At 36.7% G+C, this 24026-nt stretch overlaps 1 protein-coding gene across 3 annotated transcripts in view; it reads right to left on the reverse strand.

The window, feature by feature from the left end:
- CDK19 (cyclin dependent kinase 19) overlaps positions 1–24026 on the reverse strand; it is a 163299-nt gene that overhangs the window by 98016 nt on the left and 41257 nt on the right. For all 3 annotated transcript variants that reach the window (XM_055330484.1, XM_055330485.1, XM_055330483.1), the window contains one exon: positions 2405–2480. In XM_055330484.1, coding sequence (XP_055186459.1) covers positions 2405–2428 — 24 coding nt within the window. In that variant the 5' untranslated portion in view covers positions 2429–2480. The remainder of the gene's footprint in view (positions 1–2404; positions 2481–24026) is intronic.

The following is a 24026-nucleotide window of genomic DNA, read 5'->3' on the forward strand; positions in this document are numbered from 1 at the left end:
GAAAGGAATATATACATATGTATATATGTGTGTGTATATATATGTATATATATAATTCATCTATATAAAAAATAAAGGGCACTGGTAAAGGTAAAAACATGGGTTAAAAAAACATAAATGTATTTTTGTTTATAACTTTTTTCTTCTATATGATTCACAAAAATTACATAAAGCAATAATTATAAAACTGTGTTAGCAGGCTTGTAATGTACAAAGAAATATGTATGCACTTAGCCACTACATAATAATATTCATGCTCAACTTGTGCCAAAATCACTATCACATTGGGGCTAGGTCATTCAGGTAGTGATAAAATACTATTCAATCTAGAAACTGCATACTTTCAAAGGTCTATTAAGCAAATTCTCAATAAAAATATGAAGACTGTGAATGTGTCATGCTTTTCCAACTTCTGCACAACAAAATAAAAAACAAAATGAAAAAACAACTTACAGAATAGGAGAAAATATTTACAAACCATATATCTGATAAAAGATTAATATTCAAAATATATCAGAAACTCATACAATTCAATAGTTTTTAAAAAATCCAATTAAAAAATAGGCAGAAGGGCTGAGTAGACATCTTTCCAAAGACAACAAATGGCCAACAGATGTATGAAAGGAGCTCAATATTACTAATCCTCAAGGAAATGCAAATCAAAACCACAATGAGCTATCACTTCACACCTGTATAATGACTATCATCAAAAGGACAACAGACAACAAATGCTAGTGAGGTTGTAGAGAAATGGGAACCCATGGATTACTCATCATAGAGAAGTCTCTGTTTCAAAAAGGAGATCTACAACTGGGCTTTCATTTCCTAATAATTAATACCTTAAATATCAGCTTTTTCCCCAATTAACTCACAGAAAGGGAGTTAATGCTATACTATACTACAGTACTTTTAAATAGCAAAATTGCACACCATATTCACAATGGTTGAGACAACATGTTTAAGAATTTTAGGGAATTAAAAAATCACTTACCAAATGCTTATTCAGGTAAAGCATTACAAATACCACCTTATAATTTATAGAAAACTGCCAAACTGGAATTTTTTAAACCATAAATTTTATATTCTAGAGCAAACTTAGGATCATGGACTGATAGTAAAATTATTTTTGTTCTGTTTATTCATTTATTTATTCAACACACATTTATGGACTACCTGTTATATGGCAGGCACTATGCTAGGAACTGGAGATAAAAAGATAGTCTCTGCCCCTTAAAGTGTGCATAGTCTAGTGAGAGGCTCCCATTCTGAAAGCAAAGAGTTTATAACTAGAAGAGACCTTATAGTTCCCTTATCTTACAAATAAAGAAACTGGCACTCAGGACTAAATAGTCACTCAGGCCAGCAGACACTCAACTCTACAGATTGCCTGCCCCGTGTGTTCTTTGGTACAACACATTTTCTTTGAGTGATGCTGGAGTATTTCAATGTGGGTAAGGCAGAAACATGGAACTGTGGGCAATATATGTACAGTTACCAAATTAGAAGCAGAAATACCTAATGGATACAGACAATATATTTGACAATTTTGAGACAGAAATCCCTAGTAGATGTGATATTACGATGAAATCCCAAAAAGAAACTAAAGAACTAAAATAAGAAAATGAACTAAAATAAGATAATATAATGGTAAGTCTTCTAAGCCACAAATATGGCTTTGCCTTTGTTTATTGATATGTTAAGTGGAGATATTAAAAGTACTCATTTCATAGGATTGTTTGTTGTGAAAAGTAAATTAACTAATTTTTGAAAGCACTTAGTAAGCCTGGTACCTAGCAAATAGTAAATGTTAGGTATTCTTATGGACAATCATTTAAGTGCACAATATATCATATAAAGACAAAAAAAAGAAAGAAATTATCTTTCTTTAAGGAATTACCCTATTATTATAATGATAGTCCTATTTTTCTAGCAACTAGCAAATTCTAGTACTAAAACATGTGAGAAAAAAATTAATATGCATAATATCTAATAATAAACCCCTTTCTCTATAGACATATATCAGTCCTAAAATTACAAGAAAAATAGGCATTAAATTGTTACCTTATCAATAATGAATTGTATTAATAATGAACTACATTAATTAGTGATATTAATAATTATTTAGTAATGAATTATATTGATTCATAATTTAATTAAATCATCATGTAGCTCATTCAATATTCCTAAGATTATAAATCCTAAATAACATTAAGAGATTGTTTAAAGATGACTTTCAAGTAATTAAAGTTTATGCAGCTTTTTCATCTTATATAAAATATCATTAAACTAATTGACATCTTTGAAATAACTATGCATGGAATACATCACTGAAACTATTTCATATTAATATCACTCATCATCCAATATCAGTAACAAAATAAAAAACATATTGATATTCACTTACTGCAATCTCTCTACAAGCTGACATGGATATTCCCGTGCCTTCAATTTGCTTCAATGCATATTCCTTTTCATCTTTTCTGCATATGAACAAAAAAAATTATTTTTTCTAAACATTATTTTCAGATTCAAAATCATAGCTACAAAAACAATAAAAATACACTAGTCTCTCAGTGATATATAAACACTCTCACTATGCATGCATTGCTATGCATTGCTTACTGGTTCTGATAATATTACAACTACAGAAATACAAAATACGAAAAAAAAAAAAAAAAAAAAACCTCATGTCACAATGAAAACACTAGACAGAGCCAAAACACAAAATTCAAAATTGAAACAGGATACTAAACACAGCACTAGTTTCAAAAAGTAAACAAGTATAAATATAAACTCAAGCATATTGTAAGATAATTCTACTCGTCTTAATTATCTGTAATCTATGAAAGCATTCTGTTAAAACATTAACTACAAAAATAAATGACAGATGCAAACTTCTATATTTGTTTAAAGTAATTTCGTAGTATAAGAACCACTTAATAGGAGGGATGAGCTATAGAAGAATCTCGACCCATTGGGACACCCTATTCTGACCTAGGACAGGGGGCATTCAAAAGCCTAAAGACCTCAAAAAAAAAAAAAAAAAAAAAAGCCTAAAGACCTCAACCAAAAGCCTTGGAAAGTCTTTAAAACTCTAGCCACCAACATCTCATTCTCAAGAACTCTAGGAAAAACCTAGTAGTTATAGTGAATTTTCCAAATAGTGAAGGTAGGACTAGGAATTCTGGGAAATCCCAGTAGTTATCAAGGTGCTCAACCAAGGGAAGACAGCAGTTCAATAATGGTGATACAGTCCATTTAAAAAAAACAAAACAAAACAAAACAGTTTCACATGAGTGGCTAGAGCAACACAGTATCCTCAGGGTACTGACACCAGAACTGGACACAGCAAAATGTCAGAAATGTGGTTCATATTCTGAGTTGTTCTGATAAAAGGAATATCATCCACACTCTCTGAGTTTTGTCTTTTGACAAATATTGGAGCCTCAGCAAGCTTTCATAATGTCATAATGGTTTTCTCAAATGATGGCACCTAAATGGTGCCACATCTGCCTGACTTACCTATTCCTTATCTTCCCCATACTGTGTTTACTGGCAGATAAAGCAATTTTATAGGTAGGCCCCATGCCTAACATGGAGTCTGACACAGGGTTTGAACTCTCGACCCTAAGATCCTGAAATCAAGACCTGAGTTAAAATCAAATCACCTAAATGAATGAGCCACCCAGGTGCCTTGCAGATACAGTAATTTAAGAGAGTATTCATTACATGCATTTTAAAACATTTTACGTGCCTTTTGAAGATTTTCACAATCATCTATGGTTTGGGCAAATAAGTGAATTACAGTTACTGTCTCCCACAATCAGTTTGAAAATTATATCCATTTTCCTTCCAATACATGGCATTCAGGAAATAATTAAGCAGCATTTTGACAAACAGAAAACACACCAGATATATCAATAGAAAATAGACTGTTATGCAATTACTAAAATGATAATCATGACCATCATCAGAAACATGGAAAATGTTTACTATATATTAGTGAGAAAATACACAAATTATACCATATAAAATTATACATATATCTAGACATATGCTAAGATGATAAAAAGATGAAAATCAGTTGTGTTAAGATGTAATAACTTATAATTAACTTTAGTGCTAATATTATATTATAACATCTTTTAAATTAGAATTAGAGGAGAAAAAGAGAAAAGGCAAAATAATGACACTGAAAATAGTCACGTACTAAAACAATCCTTAGTATCTTCAAAGTAATATCCTAGACATGTTAATTTAAAAAGCAAAGTCAAAACTAGAGAAAGCTTTAAGTAATCACTTTTTCCTTTTTCTCTATCCTGTTTCCTCCAAACATAAAGCTAGGCTTTTTGTCAGACCACCCAGAAGTCACTAAGAAGTACAAACAGCAGGTGACTGAATGTAATTAAAGCCAAACATCCCCCCCCCTTAAATGTATGTGTGAACATGTGTGTAAAAGCATTCATGCCTGAGAGGTTTAACACAACGCTCATGATGTAAATTTCTCATTTAATAATTACTTTAACTACCAAGTATCTATCGTTAAATATTTTAAAAATTTGTTAAATTCTTAAAACAAAATTACATAAGCTTTTTGGCAAAATTTTCAATGAAATCATAATCTTTTAAAACAGAAATATTTCAATCCCCAGTTCCCTTAAATGAAGTGCTCCAGAAGCTCATGTAATTGCATGGTTTTATTTTTAATACTGTAAAGAATATTACACAATCTGGATAGGTTATCGTTGCTATGGAAACTATAAGATTTTTTTTTTTTGCAGTAAGTCAAAAAGTGCAAAATTAACACATCACATTAATGACTTTTGAATTTCACATCCAGGCTGTCAAAGGAATTTGAAAGCTTGAGCAGAATAAACTGAAGCATAGGCCTTTACTCTGAATTATATGGATGGGATCTAGGAACAAACCCAGTAATTATTTCACTTAATAAGTTTAAATATAACTTCCATCTGCTAAATTAGCAAAATACTCAAAGATCTGAAAACTTAAGGTTTATCTGCAGCTTTGAAATTGAGAATGAAAGAAAGTGGATAGGTCATGGCCATTTCTTTTGTGTATTAACTGGTAGGCGATAATGTGGCACCTCTAAGGTTCACCATATGAAGAAGGGGCAGATCCCAAGAGGCCACATGGGACTCACTTTGACCACTATGCTCTCTCAGTGCTAGTCCTTGGTCAGATGCCAACACCTTAGTTATGAAAACTACACACGTGACCTTTCCCACAATGCCCACAAATATTTCAGTGATAAGCCAGGGGGCAAAGAGGCTTTATTGCTCTCAACCTATGGGAGTGCTGCCTGTCTTGGGGGTTTTCTCCAAGTGGTAGTGACAACTCATACCCCACGGCTTATGTGTCTCAGGCACACATAATATTAAGTATCATAAAGGAACAATTTGTTCTCTTACATGACAAGGTTGAAAAGCAGGTAAACTTGCCCTACATACACTGCTATCTATGATGGCCTGGCTTTTAGAGGCAACTTGTTCTTTCTTAAAACAATCTTCTTTCTAAATTACATTAACTTTTAAATAAAAGTACTTTATTATTTGCTGTAATAAAAGCAGACAAAGTAATTCCAAAGCCTTTAGAGAAACTGCTTCCTAAATTTTAGTGTATATTAGATACTACGGTTAGGACACCTGATATTGATAATAATCAAAGGAGGTTACTAAGTAAATCCACGAGACTCAAAAATACATAAATTTTTAGAATAAACATGGATATATTTAATATGCAATTTTTTAAATTTAAAGACATTTTCTGCTATATGGCTGTAATGTATATCAAAACCATGTGAGCTTGGGATCCCTGGGTGGCGCAGCGGTTTGGCGCCTGCCTTTGGCCCAGGGCGCGATCCTGGAGACCCGGGATCGAGTCCCACGTCGGGCTCCCGGTGCATGGAGCCTGCTTCTCCCTCTGCCTGTGTCTCTGCGCCTCTCTCTCTCTGTGACTATCATAAATAAATAAAAATTTAAAAAAATTAAAAAAAAAAAACCATGTGAGCTTCACTCAGCAGTGACAAAGAAAAACAATTATTCAACAGGAACATTATGTAATAACAAAATAGAAAAATAAATCTGGCAGAGACTGCAATTCTATTACATTTTCCATCTGAGACACTATGTTCTGGAAAACTCGTGATGCAAGCAATTCTATAGATGGTAGAAAATATAAGAAGCACATTATTTGTACAAATTGTAGAAATTGCTGCCTTAAAATGAAAGCTTTATCCCAGGCAGAAAAACAGGCTCAGTGGTGGAATTGTAATATAATTCAGGAAAGAATTTCTCAAGTTTAAAGAAGCAAGTTCAGGAACATCTCTTGAATGAAATATTAGGAACCGGCTTATGGTAAAGGTAGTTTTAGGCTTTTCAATAATGTCTAAACTTGATGACCAGCCTCCAGTCACTATTAGCAAGGTGAAGCACCATTTAGGAGCCTATATATACAAGTACAGGCCAAAACTCCACCCGTTATCATCATAATTAGGACCAAGGCTTTTTGACTCCTATCAATACTACTACCAAGTGTGCAGATCAGCCCTGGGCCATCTTTGGTCCTAAGGATCTATGACAAAAAAAAAAAAAATTAGAAGCATCTTTCAAGATAAGATGAGGAAATTCAAGCTCAAGCAATACTGAGATAAAAATTTTCATCTTCATGGGGCACCTGGGTGGCTTGGTCCAATGAGTGTCTGACTCCTGACTTCGGCTCAGGTCCTGATCAGAGGGTCCTGGGATTGAAGGGCTCTCTGCACTCAGAAACTCTGCTTGGGGATGCTTTCTCTCTCCCTCTCCCCCTTCTCAGGTGCACACTCTCCAACATAAATAAATAAATCCTTAAAAAAATTTTGTCTTCAAACTAATAGGGTTAAAATATTTTTCTTGTTGTTTATATGGAAAACAGAAGAGGCTTACTATTTTATTTTACATCAACAAACAACTACTGAATAAATATTATATGTTCCAACACTGCCAAACTCTGAGAATGAACAAAATTAGAGACTGACTACACTAGACACCATGGAGTTCACAATCTACCTGGAAAGAGAATCTGGGTGAGTGGGAAACAAAAACAAATAACTCTTATATGACTTCCACTATACCCAGGATGGATGCATAAGACACAGGAGAATCAGGGGAACCCCTGGTGGCTCAGCGGTTTGGTGCCTGCCTTCGGCCCAGGGCGTGATCCTGGAGTCCCGGGATCGGTCCCGCATCAGGCTCCCGGCATGGAGCCTGCTTCTCTCTGCCTATGTCTCTGCCTCTCTCTGTATTGTCTCTCATAAATAAATAAATAACATGTTTAAAAAAAAAAAAGACACAGGAGAATCAGACTAATGTTTCTTTCAGAGCCTTAAGGAAGGTAACTATGTGAGTGATGCTTAGGGAGGAGTTCCCCAAGCAGAGAAGAGATGAAGGGGTCCAAGAACTGCAGGCAGATGTACAGCATGAAAAAAATAACAGAGGCATATTCCAGAAACTACTAATACTCAGTATGGCTGGAAGCTGCGGCATGATCACAAGGAGCAGGAGACAAGTTAGAAAAGTAAAGGGAAGGGACCATGTGAGTCCTGGAAAAAAAACAACAACTTGCATTTCATATGTCAACAGTGTGGAGCAAAAGGGTTTTTTTGGTGTGTTTGTTTTTTTTTTTTTTTTTTTTTTTTTGCAAAAGGTTTTTAGAAGAGAAAAGGTAGTTAACAGATCTTTCCTCAGAAAGATAACTGTGGTAACTAGAAACTGGTGACAGAGCAAACATTTGGTAGTTTGCGTCAAATGTCCAGATAAGAGAAGATGAAGAACTAGATTATAACAGCGGCAGAAGAGAACAAATATGGATTCAAAAGGCGTTTTTGAGTCAGAACTGACGGAATTTAGTAACCAATTTGATTCTGTACGGGAGAGACAGGAAGACTCTGAAGATGGATGGAGTTTCCACTCTAATTGTGTAAATGAGAACACCACTAACCAGAGAAATGATGACATGAATAAATGGAGACCACAAAATAGAAGATTTTACTCTGTAGGCAATGAATGTTATGTATGAAGATTAATCTCATCAGGAAAGCCTGAGACTAGAGGTGTGAAAAAACAATTAGGAGGTGACCACAATGCAAGTGTGAGCAGGTAAGGACCTGGATTCGTGTAACAGAGTGTTAGCTCCAAAACAGGTATAAGGCGATCTTGGTAAGCCCTCCTCATTTTAAAGATGAAGAAGCTAGGCAAGCAGCCAGAAGCAGAACTGAAATGAAACCTTCCAATTCCAAGCCCAGTGTTCTCCATAACAGAGTGGTAACGGTAAGACAGAAGAAAAGATGGAACATTTGTGACAGTCATTCTAAAAGAAGAATCAGCAGGACCAGGTTAATAAATAATGAAGATCAAGAAGGCTGAATCAAGGAGAAGTCTGAGGGTCTGAGATTGCTGATGGGGAAGATGGTATCATGAAGGACAAGACTTGGGGGATCTCAGAAAGTCCTTCGGCTCATAAATGATTCTTTTGGATAGAAAGAAAAACTCCAACCAAAAATGAAAATATCTGAGGAGTTCAAAAGGGAGATGCCCTAATGGTGTTTACTGAGGAACTACCGTAGTAGTTGCAGGCTGAAGGGACTTGAGCCTATATAGGTGATATTGGATTAGAGGATGTAGCACAAAGATGACCTTCTTGGTGTCTAAAAAAGAACTTGAGGCAAGAAGGGGAAAAGGAAGAGAGACAGAGAAGGAAGGAAAGACAAATGGCAGAACAACTTCTGAACACTTCTCTCTTATGTCCCTTAAGAGGACAGACTCTGGGCAGCCCGGGTGGCTCGAGAGTTTAGTGCCGCCTTCAGCCCAGGGCGTGATCCTGGAGAACCGGGATCGAGTCCCACGTTGGGCTCCCTGCATGGATCCTGCTTCTCCGTCTGCTTGTGTGTCTGCCTTTCTCTCTGTGTGTGTGTTTCTCATGAATAAATAGATGAAATCTTAAAAAAAAAAAAAAAAAGAGGACAGACTCTTCTATGAATTCATCAAATTTCCTTTTCCAAACCTTAAGAGTGAAACTGAAGTAATGAAATCATCTGAAATACAGTATCTAAGACAGTACAGTATTACCAGTTTTTATAGTGTTAGGTGTTATCAATTAAGACATTCTTCAAACAGTATGACACCCAAGTCTTACCAACAATTTTTTCTTCAAGAATGCGGACATAAAGCAAGATCCTATCCCTTTCTTTTAATATGTGTTGATTTGGCTTAGCAGATTAAGAGGCCTCCACATCATACACGGAAAACATATACGTATGGAAGAAAAGAATTCGGAAAAACAAAAACCAAAAATAATCACTTAGTTTTACGTTGGTATCATTCTGAGTGTTTCCATATCATGAACTCAGTATTCAGCCTGCGATTCTTTGGGAACTCTTTCCTGTATTATATGATAGCATAGTATTTTTAAATTTTTTCTCAAGAAATTCTCCAAAAATGAATGAAATATTCTATGTATCTGTCACACAGCTTCAACAATTATCAACACATGGCAGTCTTATTTCCACTGCCTACCCTCTTGATTATTTTGAAACAAAATCCACATACCGCACCATTTCACTCATAAACAGTTCCACACCATAATATTTTTAATTATCAGGAATTTTTCTTTTTTAAATGCTAAGACTTTTAAAATAATTCTAAAATATTCAAAACCTGTAACACAAGTTACTCTTACTATTTTGTATCCCCCTTATTAATGAAAAATGTCAAATAGTACTACCACCTTCTTTGTTTTCATCTATCAAACATTTCATCTACCCATTCTCTTAACATCACCAAAATGCAGTAATGGTCTCCTTATTAAAGTTCAGGATTCCTTTGCAACATGGAAATTTGACAAGAGTTTATCTTTTTGCCTTCATTCTTTAGAAAGACAGCCTTTATTTAGGTTTTCTTAAAAACTGATTAATGTTTCTTTCTCTAGAAAAATAATCTATCATGTTATACTATTTCCTTCATTCAGAATTCCAATTCTGATAAACATTTACTAATCTAAAGGCTCTGAAATGATAAAATTTCAGAAGCTCCTATTATGGCAAATTTCTACTGCTCAGAAGTTATTTTAATTTTTTAATAATTTATTTTTTAATTTTATCTAAATTGAATTAATTAACATACATTATATTATTGGTTTCAGAGGTAGTGCTCAGTGATACATCAGTTTTATATAATGCCCAGTGCTCATTACTACATCATGTGCCCTCCTTAATGCTCATCATCCAATTATCCCATCCCTTACTGCCCCCTCTCCAGTCACCCTCAATTTGTTTCCTATGACTAAGAGTCTCTTATGGTTTGTCTCCCTCTCTGATTTCATCTTGTTTTATTTTTTACTCTCTTCGCCTATGATCCTCTGTTTTGTTTCAGAAGTTATTTTAATTAAAACAAATACATCTGCAGTAATACTTTAAGATATAGGCATCAAAGTGTTAAGTTGAAAACACAAATAATTCAGGATTGTATTGCACAGAAAGTAATCATTAGCAAATATTTAGTATATAAACCAAAATTTGAATATAAAACATTATTTTCCTATGAGAATTGTTGAATCTTAAATCAGATTTACTTGCTACAGAGAGTAAATATAGCAAATAATTCCAGCCTCTCCTTTCGGAAATATTTTACTAGGCCTGTGGTGTGTACCAGGCATTGTGTTGGGCTCTAGGAAGAACAAGATGATCCTTTCCCTTGTGAACCTTTACACCGAAAGACACACTAGAAAGGGACACAATCTGATAAGCACTACCACACATGTATATGCAAAGTACATCAGATAAAGAACAGAAAGTCTTTGGTTCTGGTGAAGGGGATAGACAGGCTATCGGTAAATAATTTTCAAAGGGAATATCTGAGTGGACCTTGAGAGATGAGTAGTATTTCATTAAGCAAAAAAAAAGAGGTCAGGGCCTTACAGACACCAGAAATGTATGGACAAAGTCTGAAAATGAAAATCTATGCTATATTCAAGAAGTTAGCAGAAGACTTATATAGCTAGAACACAGAGATGGAATAACACAAAAAGAGCAAAGTAGAATTAGCATAGTCTTATACAGTATGCTAATAAGTTGGCATTTTTTTCTGTATAATGAATGGGAAACCATCAAAGTTTTTAAGCAACAGAAACATATGATCAAACAGGTACTCTTAGCAAAGCAGGCAGAGAGTGTACAGGATGGATCAAAGGATTTAAAACCAGAGGTTGGGCAAATGTTGTAAAAGTCCTATAAAAGGGTTGATAAGGACCAAAATCAGAGTAAATACAGTTAGGAATGGAAAGAATGTATGCAAAAGGCATTCCAGAGATAGGCTCATCTACCATAGCCAAATATATATAGGCATATTGCAGGCATTAAAGAAATATCTGATGCATAAACGTGTGTGCACATCTGTGTATGTATATGAGAGAGCGCTGAACAGCCAGAGAAGCAGCTAAAGATGAGGTTCCTACCAAGAGTGTTGTCCCAGCGAGAATAAAGCCATTTACACTACACCTTCTACACCTGTCCCCTGCCCAATAATAAACAATACTGACAATAAGCCAGTTCACAAGTTGAGAATAAATTCATTTTGGACATAGTGATTTCGAAGTGGTTCCTAGTTAGCCAGAAGAGGATGAACAAAAGGAAGTAACAGAAACGGAATTCAGAAAAGTAAACATCACCACATCACTGGCAACTCTTAAAACCACAGAAGTAAATGTGATCACAAAAGAAAAGTGCTCAGAAGAAAAAAAGAGCTGAAGATGGCAGCCACTGACTGCTCTTTCATATCATGGCACCTACGTACTGGTAGGAATGTAAGTTCAAGCTCTATTTTGGGCTCCAACGTAGGAATAGAGCCTACTTTAAAAACAAACAAAATAGCTAAAAAGGTTTATCTGTGGGACATTGGTGAAAATTTAATATATAGACTAGATAATTTCATCATTGTTAACTTTATTTTTAATTTTTATGTTATTAATTTTCTTAAGTAGAGGATAATTTAGGATAGTTATGTAGAATATCCTCATTCTCAGGAGAAATAGATCAAGTATTTTGGAGTCTCATGTCATGACACTGGCAACTTAATTCAAATGGTTCAATAGCAACAAAAGACACACACACACACACATATACAGAGAGAGCAAGCAATACAGAAAAATGGTAACAAAACTGAAATCTAGGTGGAGGGTATGTGGATGTTCATTGTTCTACAGTTTAAACCTTTCTGCTTTTACAAAACTTTTCTTAATAAAACAAAATTGAGGAGGAAAGAAAATAACAGACAGCAGTTAGAGTTAAAAGAAAAATAAGGAAGTTGTATACAGAAGCCAAAAGACAAGTATTAAAAACATAGCTGGGCAAAAGCATCAAACATAGAAGCAAAGTCAAACAGGAGGGAATAGAGGTAAACTGGTCATATTTGGCAGCTACTGATGTTTTGCAAGGGCATGGACCAGGAGAACACACACTGCTCAAACTCTCTCAAAGTCTGTACCATACTCTTTGTTATTAAAATTACTTAGAATTAGCTCATGCGTTTTGCTCCAATTCCCAAATGAGGAAGGAGACTATCTTACTCTTTTTTTTTTCTTTCAGATTTTATTTACTTATCCATGAGAGACAGAGAGAGAGGCAGAGACACAGGCAGAGAGAGAAGCAGGCTCCATGCAGGGAGCCCAATGTGGGACTCCATCCCAGGATCCCAGGACCATGACCTGAGCCAAAGGCAGACGCTCAACCACTGAGCCACCCCGGGGCCCCTGTCTTACTCATTTCTCTGTATCTCTTTAGGAGCTAACAAAGTGCTGTGCAAATAGAAACTAAACATTTTTGCACTGAAATAAACATGTTTATGAGTCTTGATTAATTTAAAAAATATTTTCAGCATAACAGAAAATCTGGAAAATCTTCTTTAAAAAATATATTTTTTAGGGACACCTGGGTGGCTCAGCAATTAAGCACCTGCCTTTGGCCCAGGGCATGATCCTGGAGTCCGGGGATTGAGTCCCATGTCGGGCTCCTGCATGGAGCCTGCTTCTCCCTCTGCCTGTGTCTCTGCCTCTCTCTCTGAGTGTCTCTCATGAATAAATAAATAAAATCTTCTTTAAAAAAAATAAAAATATATTTTCTAAAGACAAAAGTAAAATACGCTGGGAGATAAAATGACAGCAATAAGCAAACACCCATATTTTTAATGGAAAAGTCATCATATCTAAAAATTTACCAGACAGCAACTATCTCCTTCTAGAAGGAAAGGAGAAAAATACAAATATTTTGTCATTCTCACATCTAGCACTGTCAGATCAGATAGAACTAGATCAACAATTTGTTCCTTTCAGTACATTTCATATTTCAGTCTTCACAAAATCATCTCAAATCATAAGTCTCAATGAAAAATAAATACTCTGAAGACAAATTAACAGTCAAAACTACAGCCAGGGCACTGGGTTGCAAGAGCACCTGGCTCCAGGGGTCCCAAACAGACCAGTCGTTGCTGACAAAATCCAAAGGCAGAGAGACAAGGGCGGTGGGGCAAGGAATTTATTTCCGCGAGGCCCACACCAGAAACACAGCAGAATAGCTTCTCAAAGACTGTCTCCAAAAGGACTGAAACTATTTCCAGGTTTATATAAAGAAAATGTGGGCCAAAGGTGGGTGAATACATGCGGGCAGGCAATAAAGGTCAAATGGATCATTGTCATGGAGTCCATCCCAGGTGGAGTGTCTTAGGCTTAAGGTGGGTCCTACTGCCTCAGGGTAGTTTCAGTTCCCCTCAGGGGAATACTTTGCCCTCAGGGTCTTCCACCAGGGCCAAGAGACAAACGGGAAGAACCCAACTGGAAAGTTTGAGGTCAATATGGAGGCAACCTAAGTCCTCTTTCAAGATTCAAAATCAACACTTAAAATTTAAATACATGTAAGTTTTTCACCATACTACTTAAGTTTCTGCCAAACCTGAGACCACTGAGGAAACTTCTTCTGATAAAACTTAGGTTTTGCCATGTTTTCCTAGCTGACCTTAACTACTGTGATAATAAAAAATGTGATATTGTGATGAAGTAAGAAATATGTATTTTGGTCTTCCTTCAGGGTTTCTGGCTCAGAGATCCTGAAGCCCTTGTAATTTCCAAAGTGGAGCATCGAAGCATCTCTTATAATATTTAGTTTTTGTCCTTAGAATAGCTCCAAAAGGGTAAAAGTGAAAGAAACTCTTTTGTTATTCATAGCAAGCCTCTTTCAACCAGACCTGAATTTATTTAGAAAGTCCCTAGATAATCACAGGATAGGGGCTGGCTGATGAGGGAAAACTAGATGATGAGAACTTTCACCTCTCCCGTCAACTACACCCACATCCTCAAGAAGAGGGCTGGAGGCTGAAAACCAGTGGTCAACAATTTAATCAGTCACATCTACATAATGAACCCTCAACTCTGAAATACAGAATACTAAGAGCTGTAGATTGGTGAACAAGAACATATCTGCTTGCCAAGAGGGCGGCATACCCCAAAACTCCATAGGGACAGAAGCTCCTGTGCTCCAGACCTTCCAGACACAGACCTCGTCCCATAAATTCTTCATCTGACTCTTCACCTGTATTCTTTAACATATCCTTTATAATAAACCAGTTAGCTAGTAATCAAATTGTTTTCCTGAGTTCTGTGAGCCCTTCTAGCAAATGAGTGACCTTGAGGAGGGGGTCCTAGGAACCTTCAATTTGTAGTTGAGTTAGACGGAAGTAGTAGGTGACTTGGGAACCCACTGCTTTTTATGGAGGCCTGAAGCTGGACGTGGTCTTGTGGGACTAACCCTTCAGTCTGTGGTGTCAATTTTGATACCAACTGACACTCAAGCAGTCAGTGTCAAAATTGAGCTAAACTGTAGGAGGATACTCAGCTAGTATTGGAGAATTGGTCACTATGAGAAAAGAGTCACACATCTGATAGCAGAAGTGTTCTGGGAAGTGTTGGGTGTAAGTAAGTAGAATTGTGAATAGAGAGAGAAACAAGAGCTTTTCCTTTCAGAGAGTCTATTTAATAATACAATAAGTATTCTTTGTTAGAACTCAAACCATTTGAACCATTATAATCTACAATCTCTGAAATACACTTGAAAGAAAAAAAGTGAAGTCCTTTAAAAGACTTTACTTGAAACTTGAATCAGCATGGCACATAAATCATAAAGTAAAAAGTCAGCTATTAGCTATTAAGAATTAATTTAATTTTCTTTTAAAAGTTGCCATGGAGGGGACACCTTAGTGGGTCAGTCAACTAAGCATCCAACTCTTTGTTTCATCTCAGGTCATGATCTCAGGGTGGTGAGATCGAGCCCCATGTCAGGTTCTGTGCTCAGCACAGTCAGCTTGAGATGTTCTCTCTCCCCTTTTCCCTCTGCCTCTCCTCCTACTCATGTACTTTTTCTTTCTCTGTAATAAAACAAATAAATAAAAATTTTTAAAAATAATATTAATTTAACAAGTAAAATTTTCCATGGAAGTTTACCTGAATTCATTCGTATAAAAATTCAGGTAAGCCTAATGTTGTCAAATGATCTATTTCATGAGAATGTCAACCTAAGACCAAATTTTAGTCGCTAAAAACCTAAAAAATAAGAAGTAAGGAATACAAGGCTGCCACTCAGCCAAGAAAAAAGATAAATATCAATTACAAGAACCAGCCAATCAAGTCATAGTTTATGGGTAAACATTAAATCATCTTTAAAACATAAAAAATTAATACCATGCAATAGCACAACACATTTACAATAAGAATTACACTAAGAGCTACATTTATATAGTCCTTAGTAAAAGCCTCAACTATACTAACTCTTTCAATCCTCACAATATGCTGTGAAGCAGATACTATTGCCATTCCATCATACAAATGAGGACACTGAGAACAGAAAGGTTAAGTAACTCACTCTAGATTACACAGCTAGGTAAGTGCCAAATTCGGGATTCACCTGGATCTAGGAAGTCTGTGCCTTTATAATCACTACAGCTTCATCTCTTCTTATTCCCCTTCTGGATAAAGGGAATAGCATGTACCGCAGGCAAAAGAATACTATGCATTTGAGGTTCAGTAAGGCTGATTTAGAATTGGGGAAAGCAAGATAAAGCTGACAAAGAAGAAGGCAGACCCAGATGGAGCACAACAGGTAAGCCATATTAAAGAAACTGGACTTTTTTTTTTAAGATTTATTTATTTATTTGAGAGAGAAAGGGAGGGAGGGAGGGAGGGAGGACGCAGTGTGGGGGGTAGGAGCAGAGGAGAGGGAGAGGATCTCCAACAGACTCTCCACTGAGCGCAGGGGACTCAATCTCCCGATCTCGAAATAGTGACTTGAGCTGAAACCAACAGTCCAGCGCTTGACTAACTGAGACACCCAGGTGTTCCCAAGGAAACTGGACTTTATGCCAAGAAAAAAAAAAGGATTTTAAGTAATCTGTGTGTTCGTGATTCAATGTTTTTGATAAGTTGAAGTTGAGAGGGCTGTGGTGTTGTCTAAATGGAGATGCCCAAAAGGCATTTGGATGAACCAAGAGCTAAGAGGGGAGATGCGGACTGGAGATGGTGATGTGAAAGCATTTAGAAAATGAAACCATGAGAATAGAAAAGAGGACAAAATCCTGAAGAACATCATTTAAGAAAAAGGATTCAACAGTACTAACAATGTAAACAACAGGACTTGGTGCTTTACACTGCTAAGTGGTTTCTAATGATTTGCTTTACTCTGGTCTTCCTAACTAAACACTGCCTTCACTGAAAACAATACCTCCTATAGGCCTTTACAACTCCACAGCCTTAGCATATTCATGGCTATCTGTGGGGTACTTAACCAAATGAGATATGGAGAAGGAATAAATAAAACATACTCGAATTTAGGAAAATCTTTTTTTTTTTTTTAAGATTCCTTTGATCTCCCATTTCTCCCCAGGCTTTTGCTCCCTCTGCACTTGCTACACTGATTGCTCTAACCCAGCAAAGATAAGGTGAGAGACTGAGGACATGGGGGTTATGTGGTGGTTCTGTGATCTGCTGTCTCATACTCAAAACCTAGTAAGCAAAAACAAAAACAAAACCAACAAAACAAACAAACAAAAACCTAATAAGCAAATCCAGCCGAAATGATGTTAAGAGAAAAATGGAGGAGACAAGTCCTCGTTTAAAATGAAAGACAGGGGCGCCTGGGTGGCTCAGAGAGTTAAATATCTTGATTTCAAGTCAGGTCACAGTCTCAGGATCATTGGATCAAGCACCTGTCAGGCTCTACACTCACCATGCTCTTAATTAATTAATTAATTAATTAATTCTTCTAAAAAATAAAAGACAAAATTTGTTCTATTGCATTTTACTATTACAGCAGGAATTTTTCTTATATTTTTATATTATACTCTCAAATCACAATAACTCTCTGCTTTTGGCTGTCTTTTCCACGGTGATGAATCTTTCTTTCCCCTTATTATTCCTATTCATTAGACAAATTTTCCAGAAATTTTGCGAACACTCTAAGGTTAAAGCTCTCTTCTCTGGGATGCCTAGGTGGCTCAGTGGTTAAGCACCTGCCTTCGGCTCAGGGAATGATCCTGGAGTCCCACATTGGGCTCCCTGCATGGAACCTGCTTCTCCCTCTGCCTATGTCTCTCCCTCCCTCCCTCTCTCTCTCTCTCTCTCTCTCTCTCTCTCTCATGAACAAATAAAATATTTTTTAAAAAAAGTTCTCTTCTCTGCATTCACCAAGCACATCTCTGTATTATACACATGACATTCATCACATACCACCTTGTATGGTACTCTTCCCTAATGTATGACTTCAAGAGTGTAGGATATGGAATTATACACCTGTTATATTAAGTCACAATTAATAAGTTACTTATACCCTTAGGTTACCAGTTTTTGCATTTGTAAATTGAGAAAAATAGTAACAACACTGTACAACTGTTCATAATTGAGATCACATATGCAAAGTGCCTAGCACTGTGTCCAGCTAAAGGCTCAATAATTATCAGTTCTTGCATCAAAATAGTGAACTTTTCTTAGAATATGAAAGAAGTTCATGAATAGATATTTCCATCAGAATGCTTGGAAAGGAGGGCACTTAGGTGGTTCAGTCGGTTGAGTGTCTGATTCTTGATTTTGGCTTAGGTCATGATCTCAGAGTTGTGAGACTGAGCCCCAGTGTGGACACGGAGCCTGCTTAAGATTCTCTCTTGGGGCACCTAGCTGGTATAGTTTTACTTAAGCTATGGACTCTTGGTTTCTGCTCGGGTCCCGATCTCAGGGCTGTAAAATCGAGCCCCGGATCAGGCTTCCACGCTCAGAGTGGAATCTGCCTGATACTCTCTCTGGCCCTTTCTGCTTCTTCTTTCTCTCTAAAATAAACAAATCTTAAAAAAAAAAAAAAAATCTCTCTCCCTCTGCTCCTCACCCCCCAAAAAAGAATGCCTAGGAAATGACACAGGAATGAGTTTTGGGGGGAGCCTGGGTGGCTCAGTCAGTTAAGCATTTGCCTTCAGCTCAGGTCATGATCTCAGGGTCCTGGGATCGAGCCCCACATCAGGCTCCTGCTCAATGGGGAGTCTGTTTCTCCCTCTCCCTCTGTCCCTCCACCTGCTTGTACTCACTCTCCCATTCTCTCTCTCAAATAAATAAAATCTAAAACAAAGGAAAGAAAGGAAAGGAAAGGAAAGGAAAGGAAAGGAAAGGAAAGGAAAGGAAAGGAAAGGAAAGGAAAGGAAAGGAAAGGAAAGGAAAGGAAAGGGAAGGGAAGGGAAGGGAAGGGAAGGGAAGGGAAGGGAAGGGAAGGGAAGGGAAGAAGGAAGGAAGGAAGGAAGGAAGGAAGGAAGGAAGGAAGGAAGGAAGGAAGGAAGGAAGATGAGTGTTTGGCAAATATATGCAAAAATGGAACATAACATTTGAAATTAACATTTCCTATATAGATAAGTTTTCTGAGAGGGAGTGTCATTATCATGGGTGCCTTTGTGGCAATCATAATACCTAGCAACTAACAATCAAATATTTTATGGATTAATTGATTAGAGGACTAATGTTATTGGTTATCTCCCTTTTCTCCTTCCTAATGGAGGCTACCAGTAAGAGTCTAGAATTAAGTTTTTCATTTAATAGTTTTGCCTATTGTAGTATCTATTGGACCATACAACTGTTATAATAATATATCGAGGTAAAATCTTTGTTCTACAGAAGTTCACAAGAGAATGGAGGAACTAAATAATATGTGCAGTTACAAAATATAAGGTATTATACGAAAAACTGCCTGAATCCCATGATTTAAAATATTTTTTTTAAGATTTTTATTTATTTATTCATGAGAGACACACAGAGAGAGAGAGGCAGAGACACAGGCAGGGGGAAAAGCAGGCTCCATGCACAGAGCCCGACATGGGACTCAATCCCAGGACTCCAGGATCACGCCCTGGGCCGAAGGCAGGTGCTAAACCGCTGAGCAACCCAAGGATTCTTAAAATATTTTTATAACCATCAATTTAATCCTTTCTTTTTTTTTTTAAGATTTTATTAATTCAAGGTGCCTCGGAGGCTCAGTAGACTGGGCGTCTGCTTTCGGTTCAGGTCATGATCCCGGGTCCTGGGACAGAGCCCTACATTGGGCTCCCTGTTCAGCTGAGAGCCTCCTTCTCCCTCTCCCTCTGCTGCTCCCTGCTGCTTGTGCTCTCTTGCTGTCTGTCAAATAAATAAATAAAATCTTTCTTTTAAAAAAAAAAAGGCTTAAAAAAAAAAAAGATTTTACTTGTTCATGAGAGAGAGTGAGACAGCATGAGTGGTGGGGAAAATACAGAGGGAGAGGGAGAAGCAGACTCCCTGCTGAGCAGAGAACCCAATGCAGGGCTCGATCCCAGGACCCCAGGATCATGACCTCAGCCGAAGACAGACATTTAACTATCTGAGACACCCAGGCACCCCTAATCCTATCTTTCTAATAGAAATTTCAGTGAGAAGAAGGAATCCTCCTATGACCTAATATACATCATATCTCTTATACTACTGATTAGATAACCTATCGAGGTTGTCATACTTCATAAGGAGAAATTAGAGAGTTTTCCTGCTAAAATCAGAAACAAGGCACTCCTATTCAATATCATACTGAAAGTCCTAGCTAATACAGTAAGATAAAGAAATAAAAAGTATACGGATTGAGAAGGAGGAAGTAAAACTCTGTTCACAGATGATACAACTGTCTTCGGGGAAAATTCTAAAGACTCGACAAAAAACTCCTAGACTGGGCAGCCCGGGTGACTCAGCGGTTTAGCGCCACCTTCAGCCCAGGGCATGATCCTGGAGACCCAGGATCGAGTCCCACATCGGGCTCCCTGCATGGAGCCTGCTTCTCCCTCTGCCTGTGTCTCTGCCTCTCTCTCTCTGTGTCTCTCATGAATAAATAAATAAAATCTTTAAAAAAAAGAAAAACCTACTAGACAAATAAATGATTATAGCAAGGTTACAGGATACAAGGTTAATATACAGAAGTCAATTACTTTCTTATATACCAGCAATGAAAAGTTGGAATTGAAATTAAAAACACAGTAACATTTACATTAGCATCCCAAAAAATGAAATGCTTAGGTATAAATCTAACAAAACATGTACAAGATCTATACAAGGAAAACTGAAAAAAGAAATCAAAAAAAGATCTAAATAAAGGGAGATATTCCGTATATATGCCTAAGAAGACTCAGTATTGACAAGATATTTGTTTTTCCCGATGTGATCTATAGATTCAACAAAATCCCAATCAAATCCCAGCCAGTTATTTTGTGGTCATTGACAAAATGTCTTTCACGTTGACATGGAAAAGCAAAGGACTGAGAATATCCAACATAATATTGGAGAAGAAGAAAAACAGAAGACTGACATTACCCAACTTTAAGATTTACTATAAATCTATAGTAATCAAGACAGGGTAGCCCTGGTAAAAGAACAGCCAAATAAATTAAAAGAATGGAATAGAAAGCCCCAAACTAGACCCACATAAATACCATCAAATAATCTTGACAAAGCAACAAAGGATAACATTAGAAAAAAAAAGTCTTTCAACAAATGGTGCTTGAACTAATTGACATCCACATGGAAAAAAATTAATCTGGACACAAACCCTGCACTCTTCACAAAAATTAATTCAAAACAGAACACAGATCTAAATGAAAATACAAAACAATAAAACTCCTATAAGATAACGTAAGAGAAAATCTAGATGACCTTGAATTTGGAGATGATTTCTGACTAAAACTTAAAACTTTTGCTTTGCAAAAGACACTTAAGAGACTAAAAAGACAAGCCATAGACTGGGAGGAAATATTTGCAAAATATGTATCTATTAAAGGACTGATATTCAAAATATACAATTTAATATTGTTAAAACTCAATATTTTGTGTTGGCGAGGGGCACCTGGGTGATTCAAGTCAGTTAAGTGTCAGTCTCTTGATCTCAGCTCAGGTCCTGATCTTAGGGTCATGAGTTCAAGCCCTGCACTGGGCATGGAGCCTACTTTACAAAAACAAACAAACAAACAAACAACACACCTCAACAAGAAGAGAACAAATGACTCCATTTTAAAATGGGCAAAAGATCTACACAGGCATCTCACCAAGAAGATATGCAGATGACAAATAAGTGTATGAAAATATGGTCAACATCACATGTCATTAGAGGGCTGCAAATTAAAACACAAAATAAGATACCACTATACACCTATTAGAATGGCTAAAATCCAGAAAATCAAATGCTGACAAGGATATGAAGCAACAGTAAAGCTCATTTATTGTCAGTGGAAATGCAAAATGATATAGTCACTTTGGAAGAATTTGGAAGTTTCTTACAAAACCAAACATTCTCTTATATGATCCAACAAATACACTCCTTGGTATTTACCTACATGAATTGAAAACTATATCCACACAAAAATCAGCACATAAAAAAAATCAGCACATAAATGTTTATAGTGGCTTTATTCATAATTGCCAAAAAGGAAGCAATCAAGATATCCTTCAGTAGGTGAATGGATAAATAGACTATGGTACGTCTAGACAATGAAATGTCATTCAGCACTAAAAAGAAATGAGCTATCAAGCCATGGAGAGGCATGGAGGAAGCCAAAATGCTTATTACTAAATGAAAGAAGCTAATCAATCCCAGGCTACCTGCTGTGTGATTATAACTACGCCATTCTGGAAAAGGTAAAATTATAGAGACAAGAAAAGATCAGTGGTTGCCAGTGGCTCAAAGGAAAGGAGCCAGAGATACATAGGTAGAGCAAAGGATATGTTCAGGGTAACAAAATTATTCTGTATGACATCATATTGGTGTATACATGTGATTATACATTGTCAAACCCACAGAACATCTACAACAAAAAGAGTAAATCTTAAGGTAAACTGTGGATTTTAATTAATAATAATGGAACAATACAGTTCATTAATCACAGCAAATACACCAAAGCAAGATACTAATTATGGGAAGAGGGGGCAGTAAGGGAGTATATGAGAACAAAATTTTTCTGTAAGCCTAAAACTGATCTAAAAAAATAAATGCAATTATTTTTGAAAAAATACCTTGAGTATTTTCATCACATCTTTCTCATTGAAACTGAGGGGTGAGGACCTGGGGTGGAGAGTCTTTCTCTGCTTTGATAGAAGCAAAACTTCACATCTTTTATACTATGCTATATGTTGGCAAATTGAACTCCAATTAAAAAATATATATATGGGGATCCCTGGGTGGTGCAGTGGTTTGGCGCCTGCCTTTGGCCCAGGGCGCGATCCTGGAGACCCGGGATCGAGTCCCACATCGGGCTCCCGGTGCATGGAGCCTGCTTCTCCCTCTGCGTGTCTCTGCCTCTCTCTCTCTCTCTGTGACTATCATAAATAAATAAAAAAATAAATAAAAAAATTTTTTTAAATATATATGTAAAAAAAAAAGATAATCTATTGAGATTCTCAATTGGTAACCAAATATACCACACTCGTATTAGTTAAGCAAATATAAGGCTGCATAATTCAACAGTAGTGAATACAACCAACTAGCCTGAAAATGAACCATGAAAAGGCCTTCGAGAAATTACTTCCAATATTATTGGCAAACAGAAAATATCTCCCCAAATGGCCACTGAAAAGAGTAAAAGAAAGGAAAAAGCACTTAAGAGGTAAAATTGCAGCTAATCATAACAAACAGTCCAAAACTCATCTATCTTCTCATTAACTATCTCCTAGTAAATAGAAGAAGCTTCTCTGAATAGGAAAAAGGTAAAAGAAACAGTTAAAGTCAATTGATTTTAAGATGGAGTCTGTGTTGGGCACAGAACAGAAATTTAATAAATATGTACTACCCTAAAATATATATGTGTGTGTGTGTGTGTGTGTGTGTGTGTGTACATATATATGGATCCCTGGGTGGCTCAGCAGTTTAGCGCCTACCTTTGGCCCAGGGTGTGATCCTGGAGACCCGGGATCAAGTCCCACATCGGGCTCCCTGCGTGGAGCCTGCTTCTCCCTCTGACTGTGTCTCTGCCTCTCTCTCTCTCTGGTCTCTCATGAATAAATAAAGAAAATCTTTTACATATATGTGTGTGTGTGTATGTGTACACAACCTTGACTTTGCAGAAGGTGTACAATCCACGTATAAGGTATAATGTGCAGCCACTACAAATAAAATTTCCAGGAGACATAAGAAAACCATTCCTCAAATTCCCATTCAAAATCTCTCTACAGGGGTAGACTGGGTGGCTCAGGGGTTTGGTGCTGCCTCCAGCCCAGGGCATGATCCTGGAGACCCGGGATCGAGTCCCACATTGGGCTCCCTGCATGTAGCCTGCTTTTCCCTCTGCCTGTGTCTCTGTCTCTCATGAATAAATAAAATCTTAAAAAAAAAAAACTCTAAAAACTAGCCACATTATGAACTTTACATCTAAGGGTACATTTTGTTAACTGCTATAGATTTTTAAAAACAAAACAACAAAGCC

The sequence above is a fragment of the Nyctereutes procyonoides genome, unplaced genomic scaffold, assembly GCF_905146905.1.
Source record: "Nyctereutes procyonoides isolate TBG_1078 unplaced genomic scaffold, NYPRO_anot_genome, whole genome shotgun sequence".
Taxonomy (NCBI): domain Eukaryota; kingdom Metazoa; phylum Chordata; class Mammalia; order Carnivora; family Canidae; genus Nyctereutes; species Nyctereutes procyonoides.